Below are 27,092 nucleotides of genomic sequence, written 5' to 3'. Positions count from 1 at the left end.
AGATCCCAGCATGCTCTGCTGCACTAGAGATTGCCCTGTGTTCTGCACGCACCATCTGTTTGAGTTCAAGGTGGGGTGGCTGCAGCCTGCTCCATTTTTTAATAATTATTCAGTCAGCCCCCTGCACTTCTCTAGTCTCTTTCACTGGGGGGTCTGAAACATTCACTGGTTCAGCCTCAGCGCCAGCCTGTAAGGGAGACAGGAAATACCTTGGGGGGCCACCCAAAACAGCCTGGAAATGCAGCCACCTCTGGGGTGTGATGCAGCCGCTGTTCATGACAGCTCAGCAGAGGAGGTGAGGTGAAGAAGAACCCTGCATCTAGTTGAACATGCAGAGGGATGTTAGGGGTGGAATAGCTTCCCGAGCTGGAATGTGATGAGGAAACCAAGGTTAACCCCTCCTATTCTGTGGGGGGGAGGGGCTATGGGATCTTTAAATGGCCAGGAGTGGTTGTTTCAATCCCATGTTCCCTGTAGCAGCGCAGCTCCCCCTGCGTCAGGGTGGGGTGTTGGGGTCAGCACTGCCTGCGAGGGGAGAGTGCTCCCTACTGAGTGGCTCCCCCCACTCTCTGCAGCGGTGGGTGCTGACCTGGCCTGACCTGGCTTAGCGAGAGCTGAGGGAATCACAGCACATGGTGTTATGGATGTAAATCAAACGCAGTCCTCAACCTTCTGGTGAGCTCCCCAGAGAGCTAGGAGCTGGGCAGAGTTTGGGCACCTATGCCCCCCTCTTCCACCCCCACACAGCTTGGGAAAGGGCATCTGCACAGGTAAGGGAGCAGGGAAACAAACCTTGCACGGGGCAGTACAGGTCTGTTCAAGGCACTGGACACCAAGGTATTTAAGCATTAGTTTGTTAAGCCTTGCAGTGCCCTCCTCCACCTCCCCAGGTAAGTCATAGAATCATAGAAGATTAAAATTGGAAGAGACCTCAGGAGGTCACCTAGTCCAACCCCAAAAAAGGACCAATCCCAACTAAATCATCCCAGCCAGGGCTTTGTCAAGCCTGACCTTAAAAACCTCTAAGGATGGAGATTCCACCACCTCCCTAGGTAACCGATTCCAGTGTTTCACCACCCTCCTAGTGAAATAGTGTTTCCTAATATCCAACCTAGACCTCCCCCACTGCAACTTGAGACCATTACTCCTTATTCTGTCATCTGCCACCACTGAGAACAGTCTAGATCCATCCTCTTTGGAATCCCCTTTCTGGTAGTTGAAGGCTGCTATCAAATCCCCCCTCATTCTTCTCTTCTGCCAACTTAATAACCTCAGTTCCCTCAGCCTCTCCTCGTAAGTCATGTGCTCCAGCCCCCTGATCATTTTCGTTGCCCTCTGCTGGACTATCTCTGATTTGTCCATATCCCTTCTCTAGTGGGGGGGCCCAAAACTGGACACAATACTCCAGGTGTGGCCTCACCAGTGCCGAATAGAGGGGAATAATCACTTCCCTCCATCTGCTGGCAACGCTCCTATTAATGCAGCCCTACTAAGTTAGCATGTCCCTATTATAGGGATGAGGAAACTAAGGCATGGGGAAGGCACTTGCCAAAGGCCACACAGCAAGTCACTGGCAGAGCAAGGAATAGACTTCACATCTCCCAATGCCCAAGCCTGTACCTGAACCCCTCCATGTCCCCAACGGCTCCCCAGCTAGGAATTCCCCTCTTCCTGCTCCACAGCCTGGCTCCTCTCTCAAAACTGCTGGTGGAGCCTCACTGCTCCTGCAGCAAGCCCAAGGTGAGCAGACTCCGGGCAGGGTGGGGAGGTTCCCGGTGAAACTAGCATTCCCCTCCCCCCACCCCCTGCGCCCCTCTTCCTCCTATGGAGCTCAGTGTCTGGCAGATGCCTGGAGTCAGCAGTCTCTGGCCCCTGTTCCAGGCTCAGTGACTCACACAGGAGAGTGTCTGTACCGCTATTTCAGCACTTTCTTCTGCAATCGATTTAACAAACCCCAAAGGGAAAATCAGGCACATCCTGTTCTTTGCAGCGCCTCCCGTGCCTGCACACGCTCAGTCCAACTGCCTCAGATAGGCCTGTAATGCGCCGCATGCAGAAATCAGGCGCACACACGCACGCCTTGCCTCTTCACCTGTTGCTGGAAGCTAGCTCTTGAACTCATTAAAGCAGCCACGAGCCCAGTGCGGTCGGGCCCCTTAGGAGCCTGTGTGGAGGGCACAGCCCCAGGCCAGCTTCACTCCCTCCCTCCGAAAGAGGCAACTGGGGGCTTTGCGGTGGAGGCGCCACAGCTGCAATGACATCGCTGAAGTCAGGCTTCCTTGCAGTGGCTGGGCTGGGTTGGGAGCAAGCTCATTTCAAACCCGCTGGCTCAAGATGCTGCAGATGCGCTGGATGGGAAATCAGGCCTGGCTGTGCAGAAGGAGCTTTCCTCCCAATCACAGCCCAGCTGAAAACCCAGGGCTGCAGGGGTGGGGGCACTTTCCTTTCCCACTCTGCCCAGGGGACTTCTCAGGCCAGAGGTGCTGGAACTAGGAGTGCTGGAGGGCTGCTGCACCCCCCTGGCTGCAAGTGGTTTCTATCATATCCAGGGTTTATAGTTTGGTTCAATGCTCTCAGCACCCTCACAACACAAAGTATTCCAGCTTCTCTGTCTAGGCTACAGGGAGTGGGGTGGCCCCAGTACAGCCCTCGGGCACGGTCCCAACTGTGGGGCGCAGGATGGGGGGTGGAGGAGGCATGCTCTCCCCTTGCAGTCACAGCTTGGGCAAATCCTCACTTGAGTGAGTAGGGGGCTGTGGTACTGGCTTCCAAGACAGTTTTCAGTAAAAAGAAAAGGAGGACTTGTGGCACCTTAGAGACTAATACATTTATTTGAGCATAAGCTTTCGTGAGCTACAGCTCACTTCATCGGATGCATCAGTAGAAAGCCAACTTTGACCTCCTCTGCTCTGTTCCAAGAAGCTCTGTTTCGCCTTCAATTTGTATATTGAGTCTCCTTCCAGAGATTTCCCCCCCAAATTGGAGGTGGATTGAACAAGACATTTATGAGATCCGGGACTGGCAAAATGGCTGGTGCTCACAATTAGAGAGATCGTCTGGCTTCGCCGCTGGATATCTCAAAAGTAGCTTGGGCCTGGAATTCTGCATATGTTGCAGAGAGCAATAACGAACAGTGCTGCGGGGTGACTGAAAGGTTATTTACCACAGAGCAGGCGGGGTCCTTCACAGTGACCATGGTCACGAGGGGTCCTACTCTGTTTCCGAACGCCTCAGCGCTCGGGCTGGGATCCCTGGACAGTAGGAGGTAGTGCTGGGGCTCCTGCAGAGCTTCGAAACTTCTTTGGGATTGCTGCAGCCTTCAGGAGATCCAGGGAGCTTCCTGCAGGGTTTATACACTGCATGGGCTCCTGTAGCGTTTCTAAACTCTGCAGGAGACCTGGGCAACTACCGTGGAGGTTTAACCCTCCTCCAGACGTGCAACCCCAACTCTCTCTGCCCAGCCTGTGGCAGCTCCAGCTGCGGTGAGTTTTTCACACCAGAGTTGCCAAAATGTCCTTAAAAAACAAAGGGACTTTCCAAATGAAAAGTTCATGACAAGGTCGTGGTTAATGTGGAGTGCTGTGAGATTGCTCAGGGCTCCCACTCTGAAACACAATCATGACATGTCAGTGTCTGGAAAGAAAGGTTCCAATACCGTCCGTGACACTGTCCCCTGAGCCCACCACCTTCCCCAGCTGACTTCCACATCCAGAGGAACCGTACCCTGGCTTGGAATCTGTGACCTCACCCCCTGCTTGGGAAGGCATCAAATTCTCCCACCTTCCTGGCTTCCTTCCTGTGCTCTCAGGAGAGGCCCTCCCCCCACTTCCAGTCGCCCTTTTTCCACACCCACCCTGAAGGTGTGATGCCTTGCAAATGGGGAGGAGGGTAGGTCAGGACATCACAAGCAAGAGACCAGGCTGTCCTCACTCACCTCTGTAGAGTTCAGATTCTTTCACGCGGCACCTATCAGCATTTGTGTTTGGGCCTAGGAGTTCTATGGTTGGGCCTGGCCCCCACTGTGCTAGGCCCTATACAAACCGTAAAACAAAAACACAGGCCCTGCCCCAAAGAACGTACAATCTACGACTGAGACGAGACTACAGGTAGATACAGCCAGATCAACGGGGAGAACAAGGACACAATGAGGCCTCACTGGTCAGTCTGGCAGGCAGCAGGGGATATTTTAACGTGTGGATGATGGAGGCTGGGATCATTGCTAAAGAGACTGGACAGCATGCTAGTGAGTGAGATGATGGGATGGGTGGGGGTAGGCCGTGAAGACAAGCAGTTTATGTTTGATGCACTAGAGAAGAGGGCGCCAGCCGGGGAGAGATGCAGAGAGAAGGGGCGTCATGGTCAAAGCGACAGGCTAGGAAAATGATCCTTGCACCAGATTTCTGAGTGCAAAGCAGGGCCGCTCTGCAGTTGTCAAGGCCAGAGAGAGGCCGGTTGCAGTGTTAAAGGCACAAGAGGAGGGCAGCCAGGGTGAGTTTTAGCTGCGTGGATGGAGAGGAAAGGGCGGAGCTCAGAGATGTTCTGCAGAAAGAATCGCCAAGCCCTAGACATAGCCTGGCTGTGAGGATCTAGAGAGAGGTCTGAGGTGAAGATGACACCGAGGGTACAGGCCTGAGCGACAGGCAGGATGGTGGGATTGTCCACAGTGATCGGAAGGAGGAGAGCGGGTGGGGGGACGGGGATTAGGAGCTCTGTTTTAGCCATGCTGAGTCTCAGCTGATGGCCAGACATCCCTGAGGAGATGCTAGAGACAGGCCAAGATTTTAGTTTGGACAGAAGGATGCAGGTCAGAAGCAGAGCAGTAGATCTGTGTGTCATAGATTTGTGTTTATGAGTGAGATTGCCCAAAGCTAAGGTGCAGAGGGAAAAGAGGAGGCTAAGGACCCCCCCCCCCCAGAAAGCTGCAGGGGGCTAAGGAGGGTCCTTAGGAGACACGGAAGGAGCATTAGAGAGGGTCAGCATCTCTCCCAGCGGGAGGTGACACAGGCAGGCTCCCCCCAGTGCTGGACATAATCCCAGTTTCTCCAGCCTCTCACTCCTGCAGCCTATTTCAGGAGTGGGCCCCAAAGGGTTCTGCAAATGCCCTTCCCCTGGCTGGAGAGCAGAGACTCCAGCCTCAGTGACAAAGTGCAGAACTGCCAGAAGCATGGCGCCATGCCCCGCTCTGAACACATTCCCCCGCCCCCCAGCTGTGATAAGGGGCCAGTGCAGCCTCGTGGTGGGAAGAAATGGCTCTGTAGTTCCAAGCACCAGTCCCATGAGGTGTAGCTGGGTTGCACCCATATCACATGGCAGGAGTCAATGCCCTGTGCACGCGGGGGATGGGCCCTCTTTGGGGCAGGAGCCTTGGCTTTGTGCCTGACTGGTGGAGCATTATAGAAACACTAACAATTGCACCCTTGTGGAAAATGAGGCACAGAGAGGGGCAGCAACTTGCCCATGTCACCCAGCAAGTCACTGGTAGAGCTGGGAATAGAACCCAGGTGTCCTGGGCCCCAGGCCTCTGCTCTAGTTGCTCAACCATTATTATTGCTCTTTATCCAGCCCTTTTTAAAACCAGCCTCATTGCCTGCGTCTGTGGGAGCAAACTGCCCCCCCTCCCCAGCCTTGGCATCACCAGACTGCTCTGTGAGATCCTGAGAGCTCAGTACAGAGGCTCTACCAGGCCAGGCAGGTCATGTGCACCGACAGCTGGACGTGTCATTGCTCAGGTGTCCCTGGCACTCGGCCCTGCCTTGCAGACCTGAGGAGAAAACGGGGGTTCATGCTCCAGCTGGGGTTCCAAAGCTGCTGAGAGGGTGCGTGGGTGGCGAGGCTGCCCCAGGGATGGGGGCATGGCCGAGGGGGGCAGGGTACAGCAGCCTGGGCTGCAGGCTGTGGGACTGGGGGGGTGCAGACTCCACAGTGGGGACAGAGCCCAGGACATGCGGCTCCAGGAGCACGTCGGAGCAAGAGGGGCTTGTGCTGGTATCCGGGGTCAGACTGGGCTTTTGGCTGCCACCGCTAGAGAGCACCATGCTCATGCCCGCAGTGTCAGGCCAGGCGGGGCCGGGCCCTCAGTGAGCTTCCAAGAGACAGAGACTGGATTGATTGTGGAGGGGCCAGAGCCCGACGGGATACAGCAGGCTGCTGGGGCAGGACCATCGCACCGACAGGCTGCCCCTGTGGGGGAAGGGCCCCGTGGGACCCCTCTGGGAGGCAGGAAGGGGTAGCCAGCATCTGGAGGAGGCCAGGAAGCTACCATGTCCCAGCTGGGCTCTGTGACCTCTCAGACCCATGGGTCAGCTCCCTGATTGATCGGCAAGCCATGAGTCCTTCGAGGCTGGCTCCTCACTGCCGCTACTAGTCTCTGCGGTGCCTGTCCCCAGACCCAGCGTTCAGAGCTGTGCAGTGACTCTGTGCCAGGGATATGGCTCTGCATGGGAGCCAGCTGAGACCGTCAGACTCGTCTCACTTGTGCTCCCAGCCAGACCTCGTGCTCACTCACTGCCCCCCAACTAGTGATGCTGCAGGCCTCCCTCCCACAGCCGAAGGGGTGGGAGGGATGAGCTCTTCCCAGCCTTGTCTCGGTGCCCTGCCTTTGGGAGATTGCTGAGATTCGGGGCCCGTCAGGCTCAGCTGCCCTGCAACTGCCTCTTGGGATGTCAGCTTCTCGTCCCCATGGGGCCCACTCATGGCTGGTCTCCCACTCTCTGTCCCTGCTGACCCCAATACCCCAGCTCAGTGCTGGGAGACACTGTGGTACAGGGTGCCAGCTCACTATGAGACCCTGACAACCTGCGGTAATGAAATAGCTCATGGGACTTTGCAGATATCCCTCCTGTCACCCTGGCATCTGGCCGATTGTTCTCTGGGAGAATTACAATGTGCCCTTCCTCATGGACAGATTTCAGTGACTGAGGGGGCAAAATGTCCCAGGTACACCCTCTGCCCCCCAACCCTATCTCAGAGCCTGCAGCCCTCACCCTGCCCAGCATGGCAGGTGCCCCACAGTGAGATTCTCACCCTCACAGCTGCAGGACTTGTCCCAGTGCTTCACCTCGGGGCTTGGCTGTTCAGAGCTCTGGCACTTCTGGGTCTGACAGTTCAGAGCCCCAACACCTCTGGGCCTGGCAGATCAGAACCCCGGCACCTCTGGCTTTGCCACGTCAATTATGAAAGTTAAAAAACTGTGCCTTGCATAATGACAGGTTTCAGAGTAGCAGCTGTGTTAGTCTGTATTCGCAAAAAGAACAGGAGTACTTGTGGCACCTTAGAGACTAACAAATTTATTAGAGCATAAGCTTTCATGAGCTACAGCTCACTTCATCGGATGCATTTCATGAAGTGAGCTGTAGCTCACGAAAGCTTAGGCTCTAATAAATTTGTTAGTCTCTAAGGTGCCACAAGTCCTCCTTTTCTTTTTTTAAAAAACTGTGTGAGCCTGGCCCCTGCTTTCAGCACAAATTAAGCCCTGACTTTGCCCCCTCCTAATGCTGCCTGGCTGCTCCCCGTGCCTTACCAGCCTGTTGCATGACAAATCAGTTCAGTTACCCAGGCTCCTCTGGGGCCTTCCCTCCAGCCGGAGCCTTTAAACTCACCCAGCATGGGCCGTGGGGGAGATGGGTCAGGGGCACCTCCAGGGGCTGGGACTGGAGACACCCTCCTTGTCCAGCCCCCCCCCGTGTCCCCACTGCCCCATGTCTGTGTCTGAGCTGGTGCCTAAGTGCAGGGCTGGGCTTCCAGCTGAGGCTGTCTGCGCTAATCAGGAAACAGGATTAACCCTTCTCACTTTGCATTAGCCACAGACACCTATTAACCAGCTTAGGCCCCATTACCCGTAATCTCCTGGCTGCCTCTCGGGCCAGCCGGGCTCTGCAGGGACACACGCGGGTGCCTCCCATCAGGTGTTTTAACCTGCATGGTGCTGGCTGGCCACCCCGCAGACTGTGTCCATAGGGGTGTGTGCAGGACACACACATGTACTCTCACACACACACACACACACTCTGCCTGCAGGGGTGGGAGAGTGTCTAGTGGGGAGTTCTGCTGCTCAGACCTATTCAGCCCTTGTCCCCCAACTGCCCCCGGCAGCCAGGGGGCTCCTGAATGGCCGGGGATGGGGGGGACACACAATGACATCTGTCCCCTGGGACCTGGCCAGAGAACCTCCCCACACAGGGGCCAATGAACAACTCAAACAGCGACGATTTCCAGCAGCTGCCATCACTGGGCCGGAGCAGAACCAGCGACCTGGCGTGAAAGGCGCCTCCTTGTTGGATTGTTCTTTACATTTCATTCCATGCAGGCCCAGGGCAGGGGGGGAGGGCCAGGTGGGAGAGAGAGAGAGTGTGCGTGTGTGTGTTTACATGTGTGTGAGCTAGACATGCCAAACCCGTGGAAAAAACGCAGGAATTGGGCTTGTTTTTGCCTTAATTGGCTTGTGAGTTGCTTTTTGACTTGTAGCTTGCTTGGCTTGTAGCTTGCTGCTTGTTGTAGCTTGTTGCTTCTTTATTTTTGATTGGCTCCGGCATGCAGGGGCAAGGGGCAGGAGAGCCAGGGGTGCACAGCGGGCCCACCCCAGTCCCAGATTGCAGGTCGGGGGGATCTAGTCACATAGAGTATTGGGGTTCTTAGGGATTGGCTTGTTTTGGCCTTGTTTTGAAATGGGATTCGCTTGATTTTTGGCTTATTGTGAAAGTCAGGGTGCTTATTTACCACGTGAATATTGGCAGCTGGTGTGAGCATTTATGTGTGTCTGCACACATGCGTGTGAACATGGCCATGTGGGCATGTACGTGTGTGTGTGTGCATGCCCAAGCAAGGGGGAGGGAGGCCAACAGGACCCCACAAGGGCTTGAAGTCCCTCCTCATTACAAACTGGACAATGGCCGCATCTGCTCTGCAGATACAGCTGCGTCAGGGGCGCTGGTCACAACACAGTTGCAGCTTGTAGTGTAGACAGCACCTGGATCACGTTCCATAACCCAGCTAAAGCACAAAGTCCCATAGGCCTGTCTCCCCCAGCAGTGACTTGGGCTCAGATGTGTTTCTAGGGCAGAGAGGGCCAAGCTCGCAGAGCTGAGGGCTAGAGATGAGCTCAGGGCAGGTGGAGAAAGCTCTGAATAGCTTGCGTAGCCTGTGCAGTGTGTCGGGGAACCAAGGGCACTGCAGAGCTGGGGGTGGGGGGAGCAGGGAGCTGTGGGTCAGGGCTGAGGAGCACTGGCAGAGCTGGGGGTGAGGGGAAACCAGGGCTAGGCGAGCAGGGGGCTGTGGGTCAGGGCTGAGGGGCACCGGCAGAGCTGGTGGTAGTGGGAGCCGGGGGCTAGGCTAGCAGGGGCTGTGGGGCGGGAGTGACGGGCACAAGCAGAGCTGTGGGGGGAGCCCGGGACTAGGCTAGCAGGGGGCTGTGGGGCAGGAGTGAGAGGCACCGGCAGAGCTGTGGGGGGAGCCCAGTGCTAGGCTAGCAGGGGGCTGTGGGGTGGGAGTGAGGGGCACCGGCAGAGCTGTGCGGGGAGCCCAGGGCTAGGCTAGCAGGGGGCTGTGGGGCGGGAGTGAGGGGCACCGGCAGAGCTGTGGGGGGAGCCCAGGGCTAGGCTAGCAGGGGACTGTGGGGCGGGAGTGAGGGGCACCGGCAGAGCTGTGGGGGGAGCCCAGGACTGGGCTAGCAGGGGGCTGTGGGGCAGGAGTGAGGGGCACTGGCAGAGCTGTGGGGGGGGCCCAGGACTGGGCTAGCAGGGGGCTGCAGCTGGGGACTGAGGGGCATTTGGAGCTGTGTGGGGCGAGCTCCCCCGCACGCTCCGGCCGGTCCAACCCCCTCGAGCCCCGGCTCGCCCGGCCCCTTCCCCTGCCCCTCGCCGGCCGTCCTGGGGCTTGTCAAGGTCGTTAGTGTCGAGCTGCAATTTCAGAGCCGGCCGCCAGGTGGGGCCAGTGTCCGCGGCAGCGCCCCGGGTGACTGCGGGGTTTGGGGGCTCCCGCTGCCGCGCGGGGGCTGCTCGGCCCTGGGGGGGGCGGGAGGTGTCAATACAGCAACGGTCTGACCCAGACAAGACGTGTGTGTGTGTGTGTGTGTGTATATACGCACACACAATCACACAATCACACACACACACACACACACAGAGCACACTTCACATATAGACGATGCATGCACACACACAGTGCACACACACAGAGCATGTGCACACACACACACGCACACACACACAGAGGTCATACACACAGACATAGTGTGCAGACACCATGCATGCGCACACATAACAGACACAAGTCTGTGGGCACACCTAGCCTTGTCAGCACACCCACCACACACTACCAGACTCATGGACACACACCTGAGCTCATGCTCCCACACACAGCAGCAAGGACAGATCTAGTAGAGGCTGGGGGAGCAGGGCAAAAGCTGGAAGTGCCTTGGGGAGCCCCCAGCAATGCCATGAGCTCGTCTTGCAGAGCAGGAGCAAGTCTCACAAAAAAAAAAAAAACACAACTTGATAAGTTCATAGAGGATAGGGCCATCAATGGCTATTAGCCAGGATGGGCGGGGATGGTGACCCTAGCCTCTGTTTGCCAGAAGCTGGGAATGGGCGATGGGATGGATCGCTTGATGAGTCCCTGTTCTGTTCATTCCCTCCGGGGCACCTGGCACTGGCCGCTGTTGGAAGACAGGACACTGGGCTAGATGGACCTTTGGTCTGACCCAGTCTGGCCGTTCTTATTATCTAGCCATCCCTGACAGAGGTTTGTCTAACCTGCTCTTAAAAATCCCCCATGATGGAGATTCCACAACCTCCCTAGGCAATTTATTCCAGGGTTTAACTCCCTGATAGGAAGTTTTTCCTAATGTCCAACCTAAACCTCCCTTGCTGCAATTTAAGCCCATTGCTTCTTGTCCTAGCCTCCAAGGTTAACGAGAACAATTTATCTCCCTCCTCCTTGTAACAACCTTTTCTGTACAAGAAAACTCTTAGATTCATAGATATTAAGGTCAGAAGGAACCATTATGATCGTCTAGTCTGACCTGCTGCACAACACAGGCCAGAGAATCTCACCCACCCACTTCTGCAAAAAACCTCACCTATGTCTGAGCTACTGAAGTCCTCAAATCGTGGTTTAAAGACTTCAAAGAGCAGAGAATCCTCCAGCAAGTGACCCGTGCCCCACGCTGCAGAGGAAAGTGAAAAAACCCCAGGGCCTCTTCCAATCTGCCCTGGAGGAAAATTCCTTCCAGACTCCAAATATGGTGATCAGCTGAACCCTGAGCAAGACTCACCAGCCAGACACCAAGGAAAGAATTCTCTGTAGTAACTCAGATCCCACCCCATCTAACAGCCTATTACAGGCCATTGGGCCTATTTACCATGAATATTTAAAGATCAATTAATTGCCAAAATCATGTTATCCCATCATACCATCTTCTCTTATCATGTCCGCTCTCAGTCTTCTCTTCTCCAGACTAAACAAACCCAGTGTTTTCAATCATCCTTCATAGCTCATGTTTTCTAGACCTTTCATCATTTTTGTTGCTCTTCTCTGGATTTTCTTCAATTTGTCCACATCTTTCCTGAAACATGGCGCCCAGAACTGGACACAATCCTCCAGCTGAGGCTGTATCAGCGCAGAACAAAGCAGAAGAATTACATCACATGTGTTGCTTATAACTCACCACAATCTGGTGGTGACCAGATTTCAGGCTGGAGCTGAGGGCCAGGGGAATGACAGGTACAAAGGAGAATGAGAGGACATGGTCACAGGTCTCCAGGGGCCAGATCTGGGCGGGGGGGAGAGGGGGCAGCTGTGTCCTGACTGTGGGTGGCGACGAGATGCCTTGGGCGCTGAGGCTGGAGAAATGCTGCTGATGCCCAGTGAACATTGCATTCTTATCCAGAGCCAGTAGTGCCACCAGCCTGCTGCTGGGGGCTGGCAGAGAGGTGACAGTGGAGGGGGAAGCAGTCATGGGGTCTGGCCATCAGTCACCACCTGGGGGTCCCGCTTTGATTCTGCGTGATGCCTGGTCACCTGAAATGCCACCCCCACCAGGCTTGGCGCCTGCCTGCGTCACTTGGCCTGAGCGCACAGATCCCCCTAGACACTGCAGGCCGTCTCAGGCACCCCCAGGCCATACCAGGCACCCCCAGGCCGTATTACACAACCTCAGGCTGTACTATGCACCTGCAGACCGTAATACGTACCCCCAGGCTGTCCCAGACACCCCCAGGCTGTCCCAGTGTAACGAAGCAGCCTCTGGCAGGACACAACTGAGAGTATCAATTCAGGACAAATTGCTTAGAGCAGAGCAGTCACAGCCCAAAACTGCATGTCCTTTATTATGAAGGCACACCAAACGAGCCAAACAGAGAGGACTTCGGTTTTACCCCACAGGCTAACCACAAGTGACACAAGCAATTCCCTCAGACACTCTAGTTTCCCAGTATCACCACCAGCACCAGTCCTTATGGGGGCGAATAGTTATGAAAACCAATACCCCAGTAAAAGAAAAAAGTTTCTCCCGATCCCCAAGGACCAAGCCCCAGACCCAGGTCAATATACCAGTTAGATCTTACCCACAAATCGCGCTGTTGCCAATCCTTTAGAATCTAAAATCAAAGGTTTATTCATAAAAAAGAAAGAAAGATAAGAGTTAAAATTGGTTAAATGGAATCAATTACATACAGTAATGTCAAAGTTCTTGGCTCAGGCTTGTAGCAGTGATGGAATAAGCTGCAGGTTCAAATCAAGTCTCTGGAGTACATCCACCGCTTGGATGGGTCATTCAGTCCTTTGTTCAGAGCTTCAGTTTGTAGCAAGGTCCCTCCAGAGGTAAGAAGCAGGATTTAAGACAAAATGGAGGGGTTCCCAGGGCCTTTTATATTCTCTCTCTTGTGGACGGAAATCCCTTTGTTCTCCTGTGCAAAATCACAGCAACAAGATGGAATTTGTAGCCACCTGCGCAAGTCACATGTCCATGCATGACTCAGTTTGCAAGTGGCAGCCATTGCCCACATGCTGCCTTGAACATCCCAGGAAGACTTCTCATATGTGGATTGGAGTCTCCCACGGTCCATTGTCAGTTAAGTGTTTCTTGATTGGGCACTTAATCTGCAAAATCCTTTCTCAAGAAGCTGGCCAAATGCTTCACTAATGCTACTTAGGGCTTGGCTACATTTGTGAGTTAGAGCACATTAAAGCAGCCCCAGGTGCCCTAGCTCACTACCCATCCACACTGGCAAGGCACGTAGAGCGCTCTGACTCCACGGCTAGGGTGCTCCTGCCTCTCCACCTCAGCGAGAAGATTAACACTTGGTGCACCTGAGCTGAAACGCTGGGGCATCAGTGTGAACGAGGTGTTGCATTACTGCGCTCTGATCAGCCTCCAGAAACTTCCCATAATCCCCTCAACTCAAGTGGCCACTCTTTTCATTGTTTTTGAATCACTGTAGGAATGTGGATATGCCCTTTGAAAGCTCCGTTTTCTGACAGCTGGCTGCATATCTGCTCCGAGACAAAGCAACCCTTACTGTGGAATGCTGTGTGAGGGAGAGGGGTGGGGAGGGGCGAGGGGGGGGTCTGCTGCTGTCTGAACTTACAAGACAGCATGCTGACATGCTCTCAGCTCCCCCCAAAACCCACTCTCTCTCCCCCTACATACACACAACACACTCCCTGTTTCACCCCACCCCATCGTTTGAAAAGCACATTGCAGCCACTTGCATGCTGGGATAGCTGCCCATAATGCACCACTCCCAATGTGCTGGAAGTGCTGCAAATGCAACCCCGCCAGTACCCTTGAAGCTGCCAGTGTGGACAGACTGCAGCGCTTTCCCTACTTCGCTCTCCCAAGGCTGGTTTAACTCAAAGCACTCTACATCTGCAAGTGTAGCCCTGCCCAACAAATCAAAAACATTGAGACACAAGTACATAGCCAACATTCATAACTTCAACTACAAAAATGATACACACATAGAGACAGCATAATCATAACCTGCAAACCATAGTCTTTTCATAGACACCTCACACGACAACCTTTGTACAAATATATAACAGTGGCCCCCACAAACAGGCACCACCAGGCTGTACTACACACTCTCAGGCTGTACCAGACAACCACAGGCTGCGCCACCCCCACCCTCCTAGGCTGTACTAGACATCCTCAGACTGTACAAGGCACCCCAGCCTGTACCACACACTCCCAGCCTGTACCAGCACCTTCAGGCGGTACCAGCATCTCAGACTGTGCCAAACACCTCCTGGAGGTACCACACACTCACAGGCTGTATAACACCCCCCAGGAGGTACCAGACACACTCAGGCTGTACCATGCACCTACAGGCTGTACCACACACACACAGGCTGTACCAAGCACCCACAGGCTTTCCCAGGTACCCCCCAAGAGGTACCACACACCCACAGGCTGTGGAAAACACCCCCATGCTATGCCGCACACCCCAGGCTGCACCTGTAATGGTGACTCACCAGCTATGTGCTGCTTTGTGGGTGCAGCATTGTCATGTTTTCCCTCTCCATAACCTCACAGATAGGTGCACTGGGGGACCAAGGGATGGGTGTGTTGGAGTGACAGAGGGCTGGGTTTGTTGGGGGGGTCAGAGGGAGGGGTGCACTGGGGGGATGGATGGACGAGTGAGTTGGGGGGATGGAGGGATGAGTGAGTTGGGGGGATGGAGGGAGGGATGGAGGTGTTGGGGAGACACAGGGACAGATGTGTTGGGGGAATGGAGTGATGGGTGCACTGGGGGGACGGAGGGATTGGTGGGTTGGTGGGAGCCAGGGAGGGTCCCCTCTAGGGCACCTGGCACTGGCCACTGTCGGAAGTCAGGATACTGGGCTAGATGGATCTTTGGTCTGTCCTAGTAGGGCCGTTCTTTTGTTCTGATGTAAGCAGTCTGCCAGATATTAAACTCTGAATTGAACTGTTTTTACAGATTCTGTCTTATGTTCTCTCCCCACGGGAGAACTAAGTCCATTGCACTGTGCACCTGCCCCCTGCCCATGCTCCTCCCCATCCCGGCTTCCATATTGGATTCCGTGCCCATATGGCATCTGGCTGGCAGAGGGTGCTGGCCAACCTGGCACCGTGGCTAGTGGAAGCAGCCATGCAGGCCACATGGTATTTCCATCACAGCAGGGTTTGTTTCTTGGCCTGCCTGTGGAGGTGACATGGGTGCCCAAGGTCTGGCTGAACGGATCCATCCCACCCCAGGCACCAGCCAGGCCTGGCAGCCTGCCACTGTCCCCCCCACGGCCTGGTATTTTTACAGCCCTTATCTCAGGGCATTGTCCCTCGCAGCCACAACCTGTTTTCCTTGGCTGCGTCTCTGACAGGGCCTTGAAACATCTGAGTGCTCCATGACGCCAGGACCTGATTGATGCTGCCGGCCCCCATGGCGGCTCCCACAGCCAGCATCCCGCTGTGCTTGGACCCAGGACCCGTTCGCACCCTCTGCCCTCACCAGGGAGCTCTCTGTGGCCTTTGGGAGATACACGGCACAACGCGCATCTGCCCCAGCAGTGGGCTGTGTATTATATTGGCCTAGTATGGGGCTGAAGCCAGCCCAAGCCAGGGGCTATTTAAAGGCCTCTTTCCCCCCTAAGTCTAGGACTCAATGGCCCTGTCAAGGTTCCTTCCCCACTCTGAACTCTAGGGTACAGATGTGGGGACCTGCATGAAAACCCCCTAAGCTTATTTTTACCAGCTTAGGTTAAAACTTCCCCAAGGTACAAACTATTTTACCTTTCGCCCCTGGACTTTATTTCTGCCGCCACCAAGCGTCTAACAAATATATAACAGGGAAAGAGCCTGCTTGGAAACCTCTTTCCTCCCAAAATCCTCCCAAACCCTACACCCCCTTTCCTGGGGCGGGCTTGATAAAAATCCTCACCAATTAGCATAGGTGAACACAGACCCAAACCCTTGGATCTTAAGAACAATGAAAAATCAATCAGGTTCTTAAAAGAAGAATTTTAATTGAAGAAAAAGTAAAAGAATCACCTCTGTAAAATCAGGATGGTTAATACCTTACAGGGTGATCAGATTCAAAACATAGAGAATCCCTCTTGGCAAAACCTTAAGTTACAAAAAGACACAAAAACAGGAATATCCATTCCATTCAGCACAACTTATTTTATCAGCCATTTAAACAAAACAGAATCTAACGCATCTCTAGCTACATTACTTACTAAGTTCTAAGACTCCATTTCTGTTCTGTCCCCGGCAAAAGCGTCACCCAGACAGACCCAGACCCTTTGTTTCTCCCCCCTCCAGCTTTGAAAGTATCTTGTCTCCTCATTGGTCATTGTGGTCAGGTGCCAGCGAGGTTATCCTAGCTTCTTAACCCTTTACAGGTGAAAGGGTTTTTCCTCTGGCCAAGTGGGATGTAAAGGTGTTTACCCTTCCCTTTATATTTATGACAGGCCCATAAGCCAGGGAGCGGGGATCTCCAGCTTTCTGGGGGTTAAATATTTGTGTCCTGGTCTGGCAGATTGCAAGGTGCCCGTCAGTCCGATTACCCTCTGCCTCCCCTCCACCACGCTGAGCATCCCCGAGCTGGGGAAGGAGAGTACCCCGCCGCCTCCTGCTGTTGGGGAAGAGCCGCTGCTGAGGCCACAGCAGACAGGCAAGGGGGGACTGGAGGCACCCTGGCTGGGCCCTGCACGATGCAGAGGTCTGGCTCCTGGCCTCCCACCGCAATCTCCCCTAAAACACCTTTCTCATGCTGTCAGGAGTCCTCGACTCCCGCTCCGTGGCAGGGCCGGCTCCAGGCCCCAGCGTTCCAAGCGGGTGCGTGGGGTGGCAGTGAGAAAGGGGCGGCAGTTCCTCCGGCTGTGGCGGCAAATCGACGGCAGCTTCTTCCTGTCGCCGTCCATGGCAGCAGTTCTTTTCACTGCTTGGGACGGCAAAACTTGTAGAGCTGGCCCTGCTCAGAGGGACAGGCGAGGGTGAGACCCTGTGGCCAAAGCCACTGGGAAATCCCTGCTGAGAACCTGGCTCCCACCTCTGTCGCAGCAGGACCTTGGCAATACCAGGAGCACACAGCGCAGCTCAGGGCCAGGGAGCCCCCGGGCGGGCTTGTGCCAGGCTGGTCCCCTGGCTTCGTTCAAGCTGCCTGGAGGCCATTGTAATTGACACCAGCAGCCAACAGCCTCAAAGGCCAGGTGGGAGCTGGGGACTGGCGGGCACAGGACCGCCCCAGGCTCATCCCCCCATATGCCAGGGTGAAAAAGCCATGGTCCCATGCAATGCCAGGGGAGGATTGCTCCTGTACCGGGATGATCCAATTCATGGCTACGCACACCAGCTCTGTGACCTGCAGTGACACGCGCTCTTACCAGCTCATCGACTGAGTCTGGAGCAAGCACTTGGGGTACCACCCCCGCCCTTTACAGTCTCTGGGGGGACAGTGAAGCTGGGGAGTTCCCTTGGCCTGCGAGCAGCCGGGAGCAGGGCCATTCACCGGGACTTGCCTGCAAACGGCCAACAGTGGGGAAAATGCATCCGATGAAGTGAGCTGTAGCTCACGAAAGCTTATGCTCAAATAAATTTGTTAGTCTCTAAGGTGCCACAAGTACTCCTTTTCTTTTTGCGAATACAGACTAACACGGCTGCTACTCTGAGTCCTGGATAGAGAGACTGCTGCATTTTGGGGGATGGAGGGATGGGTGCCTTGGGGAGATGGAGGGATGGGGGCATTGGGGGACAGAGGGACGGGTGCATTGGGGAGACAGAGGGACGGGTGCATTGGGGGACAGAGGGAAGGGTGCATTGGGAGGACGGAGGGATGGGTGTGTGACGCAGCAGGGAGGGGGGAGTTTTGACCTGGGAATGTGGCAGGGGAGTTTCACTCCCTGCGAATGGGAGACCTGAGAGCCTGTAACCTGACCCGGGGGGGGGGGAGGTAACACCTCTGCCCTGGGAACGTGGACAAAAGGCTGCAGGAGGGAGCCTGCTGGGGGGGTTTTAGTTTCAGTTTAGTGCTGGATGGTGGAACGCAGGGAACCCCAGGGCTGGGGTCTAAGCTCCCTGCCCCCAAGAAGGACTTGACTGAGGGGTCCTGGTTGTACCCACAAGCTCTGTTTAGACTGTGTTCCTATTGTCCAATAAACCTTCCGTTTTACTGGCTGGCTGAGAGTCACAGTGAGTCCCAGGAAGAGGGGTGCAGGCCCTGGACTCCCCCATGCTCCATGACAGGGTGCCTTGGAAGGACGGAGGGATGGGTGTTTTGGGGGGACAGAGCTGCGCTCCCACTCTACACACACTGGATCCAGCGGAGCTGGAACCCAGGCTAGGGAGCCAGGCTGGGGGCAGCCCAGGCCAGGCCAGTGTTAACCTTGCCCCAGAGTCTCAGCACCCAGGATGCCTGTTGGGGGTGGGGCACGGCCCCATGCTGTGCATCGTAGTGCCCCCGGCACCGGAGCAGGCAGCTACTGGCTTTCCCTGGGGGGGCCAGTCCTGTAGGTGGGGCTGGCGGCGCTGCTGGAGTTCCTGGTTTGATCCCCCCCGCTGTGCCTCAGTGGATGCTCCCATCCAGGGGTGCAGCGTCCACATGCAATGAATTCGTCTCTCAGTCGGGAACCCCTGAAGGACAAGGGTTCTGCTGTGCTGGTGCCCGGGGCTGCTTCTTGCTCAGGCCAGGTCAGGCCCCACGGCTCCTGTACCAGCTTCTCCTGCTGTCAGAGGCTGCCAGGCCACGGCCGTGTTGGGGGGAGCAGGCAGATCCCTCTGTATGAGACAACAGAGAACCTGTGATACGATGGCTCCTGCAGACCCTGCCTGGGAGCACCCCCCAGGCCAAAGGGGGGACCCCTCCCACCAGGAGGCTAATGCGCAATGAACTGCTCCGCTCACATTCTCCCTGTGGCCTGATTCCCCACCAGGGCAGCACTGGGCCCTCTGGGCGTCACCAGCCTGGCTGGCAGGGAGACCACCTGGCAGCTGCCCTTTCTCCTGACCCTGCTGTGGAGAGGAACGGGGGGGGGGGGGGGTTGGTCTGCGCTATGAATAGATCAGAGGGAGCCGTTCCCAAGACCTTGCGCTTTCCCTGCTCTGCCCGGCCTGCAGGGTATTTTTAGCACTCAAGAAAATGAGGGATTAATAGCAGGGCTTAGAGCTAGGCAAAGCGCAGGAGGGGCTGTGCAAGCTTCACACACAGCTCTGCTGGGGCCCCTCAACCCCGACCCGCAGCCCCGGCTATCCCAGCCCCCCCTTCCCCCCCAGACACACACACACAGCTCTGCTGGGGCCCCTCAACCCCGACCCGCAGCCCCGGCTATCCCAGCCCCCCCCTCCCCCCCAGACACACACACAGAGCTCTGCTGGGGCCCCTCAATCCCGAACTGCAGCCCCGGCTATCCCAGCCCCCCCTTCCCCCCCAGACACACACACACAGCTCTGCTGGGGCCCCTCAACCCCGACCCGCAGCCCCGGCTATCCCAGCCCCCCCTTCCCCCCCAGACACACACACAGAGCTCTGCTGGGGCCCCTCAACCCCGACCCGCAGCCCCGGCTATCCCAGCCCCCCCTTCCCCCCCAGACACACACACAGAGCTCTGCTGGGGCCCCTCAACCCCGACCCGCAGCCCCGGCTATCCCAGCCCCCCCTTCCCCCCCAGACACACACACACAGCTCTGCTGGGGCCCCTCAACCCCGACCCGCAGCCCCGGCTATCCCAGCCCCCCCTCCCCCCCAGACACACACACAGAGCTCTGCTGGGGCCCCTCATCCCCGACCCGCAGCCCCGGCTATCCCAGCCCCCCCTTCCCCCCCAGACACACACACAGAGCTCTGCTGGGGCCCCTCAACCCCGACCTGCAGCCCCGGCTATCCCAGCCCCCCCTTCCCCCCCAGACACACACACAGAGCTCTGCTGGGGCCCCTCAATCCCGAACTGCAGCCCCGGCTATCCCAGCCCCCCCTTCCCTCCCCCAAGACACACACACAGAGCTCTGCTGGGGCCCCTCAACCCCGACCTGCAGCCCCGGCTATCCCAGCCCCCCCTTTCCCCCCAGACACACACACAGAGCTCTGCTGGGGCCCCTCAACCCCGACCCGCAGCCCCGGCTATCCCAGCCCCCCCTTCCCCCCCAGACACACACACAGAGCTCTGCTGGGGCCCCTCAACCCCGACCCGCAGCCCCGGCTATCCCAGCCCCCCCTTCCCCCCCAGACACACACACAGAGCTCTGCTGGGGCCCCTCAACCCCGACCTGCAGCCCCGGCTATCCCAGCCCCCCCTTCCCCCCCAGACACACACACAGAGCTCTGCTGGGGCCCCTCAACCCCGACCCGCAGCCCCGGCTATCCCAGCCCCCCCTTCCCCCCCAGACACACACACAGAGCTCTGCTGGGGCCCCTCAACCCCGACCCGCAGCCCCGGCTATCCCAGCCCCCCCTTCCCCCCCAGACACACACACAGAGCTCTGCTGGGGCCCCTCAACCCTGACCCGCAGCCCCGGCTATCCCAGCCCCCCCTTCCCCCCCAGACACACACACAGAGCTCTGCTGGGGCCCCTCAACCCCGACCCGCAGCCCCGGCTATCCCAGCCCCCCCTTCCCCCCCAGACACACACACAGAGCTCTGCTGGGGCCCCTCAACCCCGACTTGCAGCCCCGGCTATCCCAGGCCCCCCTTCCCCCCCAGACACACACACAGAGCTCTGCTGGGGCTCCTCAACCCTGACCTGCAGCCCTGGCTATCCCAGCCCCCCCTTTCCCCCCCAGACACACACACAGAGCTCTGCTGGGGCCCCTCAACCCCGACCCGCAGCCCCGGCTATCCCAGCCCCCCCTTCCCCCCCAGACACACACACAGAGCTCTGCTGGGGCCCCTCAACCCCGAACTGCAGCCCCGGCTATCCCAGCCCCCCCTTCCCCCCCAGACACACACACAGAGCTCTGCTGGGGCCCCTCAACCCCGAACTGCAGCCCCGGCTATCCCAGCCCCCTCTTCCCCCCCAGACACACACACAGAGCTCTGCTGGGGCCCCTCAACCCCGAACTGCAGCCCCGGCTATCCCAGCCCCCCCTTCCCCCCCAGACACACACACAGAGCTCTGCTGGGGCCCCTCAATCCCGAACTGCAGCCCCGGCTATCCCAGCCCCCCCCTTCCCTCCCCCAAGACACACACACAGAGCTCTGCTGGGGCTCCTCAACCCTGACCTGCAGCCCCGGCTATCCCAGCCCCCCCTTCCCCCCCAGACACACACACAGAGCTCTGCTGGGGCCCCTCAACCCCGACCCGCAGCCCCGGCTATCCCAGCCCCCCCTTCCCCCCCAGACACACACACAGAGCTCTGCTGGGGCCCCTCAACCCCGAACTGCAGCCCCGGCTATCCCAGCCCCCCCTTCCCTCCCCCAAGACACACACACAGAGCTCTGCTGGGGCCCCTGAACCCCGAACTGCAGCCCCGGCTATCCCAGCCCCCCCTTCCCCCCCAGACACACACACAGAGCTCTGCTGGGGCCCCTCAACCCCGAACTGCAGCCCCGGCTATCCCAGCCCCCCCTTCCCCCCCAGACACACACACAGAGCTCTGCTGGGGCCCCTCAACCCTGACCTGCAGCCCTGGCTATCCCAGCCCCCTCTTCCCCCCCCAGACACACACACAGAGCTCTGCTGGGGCCCCTCAACCCCGAACTGCAGCCCCGGCTATCCCAGCCCACCCTTCCCCCCCAGACACACACACAGAGCTCTGCTGGGGCCCCTCAATCCTGAACTGCAGCCCCGGCTATCCCAGCCCCCCCTTCCCTCCCCCAAGACACACACACAGAGCTCTGCTGGGGCCCCTCAACCCTGACCTGCAGCCCTGGCTATCCCAGCCCCCCCTTCCCCCGCAGACACACACACAGAGCTCTGCTGGGGCCCCTCAACCCCGAACTGCAGCCCCGGCTATCCCAGCCCCCCCCTTCCCCCCCAGACACACACACAGAGCTCTGCTGGGGCCCCTCAACCCTGACCTGCAGCCCCGGCTATCCCAGCCCCCCCTTCCCCCGCAGACACACACACAGAGCTCTGCTGGGGCCCCTCAACCCTGACCTGCAGCCCCGGCTATCCCAGCCCCCCCTTCCCCCCCAGACACACACACAGAGCTCTGCTGGGGCCCCTCAACCCCGAACTGCAGCCCCGGCTATCCCAGCCCCCCCTTCCCTCCCCCAAGACACACACACAGAGCTCTGCTGGGGCCCCTCAACCCTGACCTGCAGCCCTGGCTATCCCAGCCCCCCCTTCCCCCCCAGACACACACACAGAGCTCTGCTGGGGCCCCTCAACCCTGACCTGCAGCCCCGGCTATCCCAGCCCCCCCTTCCCCCCCAGACACACACACAGAGCTCTGCTGGGGCCCCTCAACCCTGACCTGCAGCCCTGGCTATCCCAGCCCTCAGCTCCCTCCTCCCCACACCCCTACCTCACCAAGCCCATCTAGCCCAGTATCCTGTCTTCCAACAGTAGCCAATACCAGGTGTCGTAGAGGGAATGAACAGAGCAGGGAATCATCAAGTGATCCATCCTGTTGCCCATTCCCAGCTTCTGACTGTCAGAGGTTTAGGGACACCCAGAGCATGAGGTTGCATCCCTGCCCATCCTGGCCACCAATGGACCTATCCTCCAGGAAGTTATCTAATTCTTTTTTGAACCCTGTTATATTTTTGGCCTCACAACATCCGCTGTTAATGAGTTCCACACACTGACTGTGTGTTGTGTGAAGAAATATTTCCTTTGGTTTAAAGAAAAGGAGGACTTGTGGCACCTTAGAGACTAACAAATTTATTTGAGCATAAGCTTTCGTGAGCTACAGCTCACTTCATATGGTAACACCCATTGTTTCATGTTCTGTGTGTATATAAATCTCCCCATGGTATTTTCCACTGAATGCATCCGATGAAGTGAGCTGTAGCTCACGAAAGCTTATGCTCAAATAAATTTGTTAGTCTCTAAGGTGCCACAAGTACTCCTTTTCTATTAACCAGTGTGAAGTGCTGGCTCCAGTGGAAGGTGTTACGTACGTCCTGCCGCACAGGAAAGGCCCATCGACACCTGCTGTGCCCCCCATGAAGCTGAGTCATGCACCTGGTTTCTTCCCATCAACTGAGTTTGTGGCTCAGAGCACATGGAGGCAGGGGGATAAACCCCCAGGCAGAAGGAAATAGTTCTCTCTACTCTGCTTGGACTTTGTGGAGCAAGGTTTTCTAGACAGAAGCAAGAGATCCCCAGTGCTCAGCCTGGGTCAGCCCTAAAGGACGTGAAGACCTCTTTCTTCTTATAGAAGCTTCTATTACATTTTGAAACTTAAGAATGTAACTCCTGTTTGTATCTGTGGTTCCCTGCTTTAACTTTGTCAATAACTCTCTTGTTTCCTTTTCCTGGTTAATAAAGCTTTAGACAGTTTATTATAGGACTGGCTACAAGCATGGGCTTTCCTGTGAGAGCTAAGATGCAATTGACCTGGGGTAAGTGACGGGTCTTTTGGGACAGGGAGTAACCTGACTATTGCTGTATCCTTGGGGTAAAGGCCCAGCTATCACACAGGCAGCTCCCTTGGGTGGCAGGTCAGATGGGGGCTCCCAAGGAGCCTGTCTGTGACTCCCGGTTAGGCTGTTGTAGGGCCTGAGGAGCTCACCCGATAGCTGGTTGGTGAAATCGAATGCAGAACTCACAGCCAATGGGGGGTTTGCTCCCTGGCTCCTAACAGCCTGCCCTGAGGCTGGTACCAATGCTTTTGAGTCACTGTAGGCAGCTTTTAGAGTAGCAGCCGTGTTAGTCTGTATTCTCAAAAAGAAAAGGAGGACTTGTGGCACCTTAGAGACTAACAAATTTATTTGAGCATAAGCTTTCATGAGCTACAGCTCACAAAAGCTTATGCTCTAATAAATGTTAGTCTCTAAGGTGCCACAAGTCCTCCTTTTCTTTTTGTAGGCAGCTTGACACCTCTGTCCCTCCCCCCACACACGCACTCTGCCGGTGCCACTTAACCTGACCTGCAGTCCCTGCTAACCCGCCCCTGGCCTCCTCACTCCCAGCAGAGTCCCCCTGCTACTCTAGTATTGCTCTTGGGAACACAGTGTGAATGCGGCCCCCACACATTGCAGCAGCAGGGAAAAGCCTGCAGCAGGGGCTGGGAGCAGAGGAGAGCAGATCAGGGCGAAGGAGGGAAGTCTCTGGCTCAAGTTTCTAATCTTCCCCTGATAACTGAACTCTAGGAAAGACCATTTCGTGGCCCACTATGAGCCAGGCCCTGAGGCCCACAGGGGGACACATCCCAGCCTGACCGGTCCCTGAGGCACTGAACCAAAAGCTGGACCCTGAGGAGATGGGTGGCCAAATCCATGGGGGGGGACAGCAGAGGAGGCTCCAGGGGGCCAGTCTGGGATTCTCCCTGTCACCCCCAGGCCCACACATAGAACAAGGGGCATGCCGGGCCAGAGAAGGGGGGGTGCTCCAGCTGGGGTGGAGTGTGAGCAGAAATAAGGCACAGCTGTTTTCACCCTGTGTAACCTAACCCTGGCTAGATGTCCCCTGGGGTCACAGAGGATGTGGTGTGGGGGAGAGGCAGGGCCGGGGGATGCTGGGCAAGGAGGGACGGGGGGGGACGGGCAGGGTCCGGGGGATGCCGGGCGAGGAGGGACCGGGGGGGACGGGCAGGGTCCGGGAGGTGCCGGGCAAGGAGGGACGGGGGATGCAGGGCGAGGAGGGACGGGGGGACGGGCAGGGTCCGGGGGATGCCGGGCGAGGAGGGACGGGGGGGATGGGCAGGGTCCGGGGGATGCCGGGTGAGGAGGGACGCGGGGGACGAGCAGGGTCAGGGGGATGCCGGGCGAGGAGGGATGGGGGGATGGGCAGGGTCTGGGGGATGCCGGGTGAGGAGGGATGGGGGGGACGGGCAGGGTCCGGGGGATGCCGGGCGAGGAGGGACGGGGGATGCCGGGCAAGGAGGGACGGGGGGGACGGGCAGGGTCCGGGGGATGGCGGGCGAGGAGGGATGGGGGGGACGGGCAGGGTCTGGGGGATGCCGGGTGAGGAGGGATGGGGGGGACGGGCAGGGTCTGGGGGATGCTGGGAGAGGAGGGACGGGGGATGCCGGGCGAGGAGGGACGGGGGGGACGGGCAGAGTCCGGGGGATGCCGTGCGAGGAGGGATGGGGGGGACGGGCAGGGTCCAGGGGATGCCGGGCGAGGAGGGACGGGGGGGACGGGCAGGGTCCGGGGGATGCCGTGCGAGGAGGGATGGGGGGGACGGGCAGGGTCCAGGGGATGCCGGGCGAGGAGGGACGGAGGGGACGGGCAGGGTCCGGGGGATGCCGTGCGAGGAGGGATGGGGGGGACGGGCAGGGTCCGGGGGATGCTGGGCGAGGAGGGACGGGGGATGCCGGGCGAGGAGGGACGGGGGGGGGACGGGCAGGGTCCGGGGGATGCCGGGCGAGGAGGGATGGGGGGGGCGGGCAGGGTCCGGGGGATGCCGGGCGAGGAGGGACCGGGGGATGCCGGGCGAGGAGGGACGGGGGGGGACGGGTAGGGTCCGGGGGATGCCGTGTGAGGAGGGATGGGGGGGACGGGCAGGGTCCGGGGGATGCCGGGTGAGGAGGGACGGGGGGGACGGGCAGGGTCCGGGGGATGCTGGGCGAGGAGGGACGGGGGATGCCGGGCGAGGAGGGACGGGGGGGGACGGGCAGGGTCCGGGGGATGCCGGGCGAGGAGGGACGGGGGGGGACGGGCAGGGTCCGGGGGATGCCGGGTGAGGAGGGACGGGGGGGACGGGCAGGGTCCGGGGGATGCTGGGCGAGGAGGGACGGGGGATGCCGGGCGAGGAGGGACGGGGGGGGGACGGGCAGGGTCCGGGGGATGCCGGGCGAGGAGGGACCGGGGGATGCCGGGCGAGGAGGGATGGGGGGGCGGGCAGGGTCCGGGGGATGCCGGGCGAGGAGGGACCGGGGGATGCCGGGCGAGGAGGGACGGGGGGGGGATGGGCAGGGTCCGGGGGATGCCGGGCGAGGAGGGATGGGGGGGGCGGGCAGGGTCCGGGGGATGCCGGGCGAGGAGGGACCGGGGATGCCGGCGAGGAGGACGGGGGGGACGGGCAGGGTCCGGGGGATGCCGAGGCGAGGAGTACGGGGATGCGGCGAGGAGGAGACGGGGGGGACGGGCAGGTCCGGGGGATGCCGGCGAGGAGGATGGGGGGAACCTTGCAGGGTCCGGGGGATGCTGGGCGAGGAGGGACGGGGGATGCCGGGCGAGGAGGGACGGGGGGGGACGGGCAGGGTCCGGGGGATGCCGGGCGAGGAGGGATGGGGGGGGCGGGGCAGGGTCCGGGGGATGCCGGGCGAGGAGGGACGGGGGATGCCGGGCGAGGAGGGACCGGGGGATGCCGGGCGAGGAGGGACGGGGGGGGGGATGGGCAGGGTCCGGGGGATGCCGGGCGAGGAGGGATGGGGGGGGCGGGCAGGGTCCGGGGGATGCCGGGCGAGGAGGGACGGGGGATGCCGGGCGAGGAGGGACGGGGGGGGACGGGCAGGGTCCGGGGGATGCCGGGCGAGGAGGGACGGGGGGGACGGGCAGGGTCTGGGGGATGCCGTGTGAGGAGGGATGGGGGGGACGGGCAGGGTCCGGGGGATGCCGGGTGAGGAGGGACGCGGGGGACGGGCAGGGTCCGGGGGATGCCGGGCGAGGAGGGACGGGGGGGGACGGGCAGGGTCCGGGGGATGCCGGGTGAGGAGGGACGCGGGGGACGGGCAGGGTCCGGGGGATGCCGGGCGAGGAGGGACGGGGGGGGACGGGCAGGGTCCGGGGGATGCCGGGCGAGGAGGGACGGGGGGGGACGGGCAGGGTCCGGGGGATGCCGGGCGAGGAGGGATGGGGGGGACGGGCAGGGTCCGGGGGATGCCGGGTGAGGAGGGACGCGGGGGACGGGCAGGGTCCGGGGGATGCCGGGTGAGGAGGGACGCGGGGGACGGGCAGGGTCCGGGGGATGCCGGGCGAGGAGGGACCGGGGGGGCCGGACCGGGCCGGGCCGGGCACAGCCTGTTCCTGGCGCTCGGCGTCGCCGTGTCCTTGCGGGGCGGGGCGGGCCCGTCGCAGGGCATTTAAGGGGC

The 27,092-nt window shown here is 59.1% G+C and overlaps 1 protein-coding gene across 1 annotated transcript; it reads right to left on the bottom strand.

Annotated features, from left to right (window-relative positions):
• Positions 1-16,722: 16,722 nt before the first annotated feature.
• On the bottom strand, positions 16,723-27,083 carry LOC119852203 (basic proline-rich protein-like). The gene is made up of 3 exons (XM_038393284.1): positions 25,578-27,083; positions 18,667-18,730; positions 16,723-16,928 (listed from the first exon to the last, which is right to left on the bottom strand). Exons 1-3 carry the CDS (start codon positions 27,081-27,083, stop codon positions 16,723-16,725), a joined length of 1,776 nt encoding a protein of 591 aa, XP_038249212.1.
• Between the last annotated feature and the right edge of the window lie 9 nt (positions 27,084-27,092).

This window comes from Dermochelys coriacea, chromosome 2, assembly GCF_009764565.3.
Source record: "Dermochelys coriacea isolate rDerCor1 chromosome 2, rDerCor1.pri.v4, whole genome shotgun sequence".
Lineage (NCBI taxonomy): Eukaryota > Metazoa > Chordata > Testudines > Dermochelyidae > Dermochelys > Dermochelys coriacea.
The sequence above is the reverse complement of the archived record's forward strand: the minus strand, read 5'-3'. Positions and strand labels throughout refer to the sequence as shown.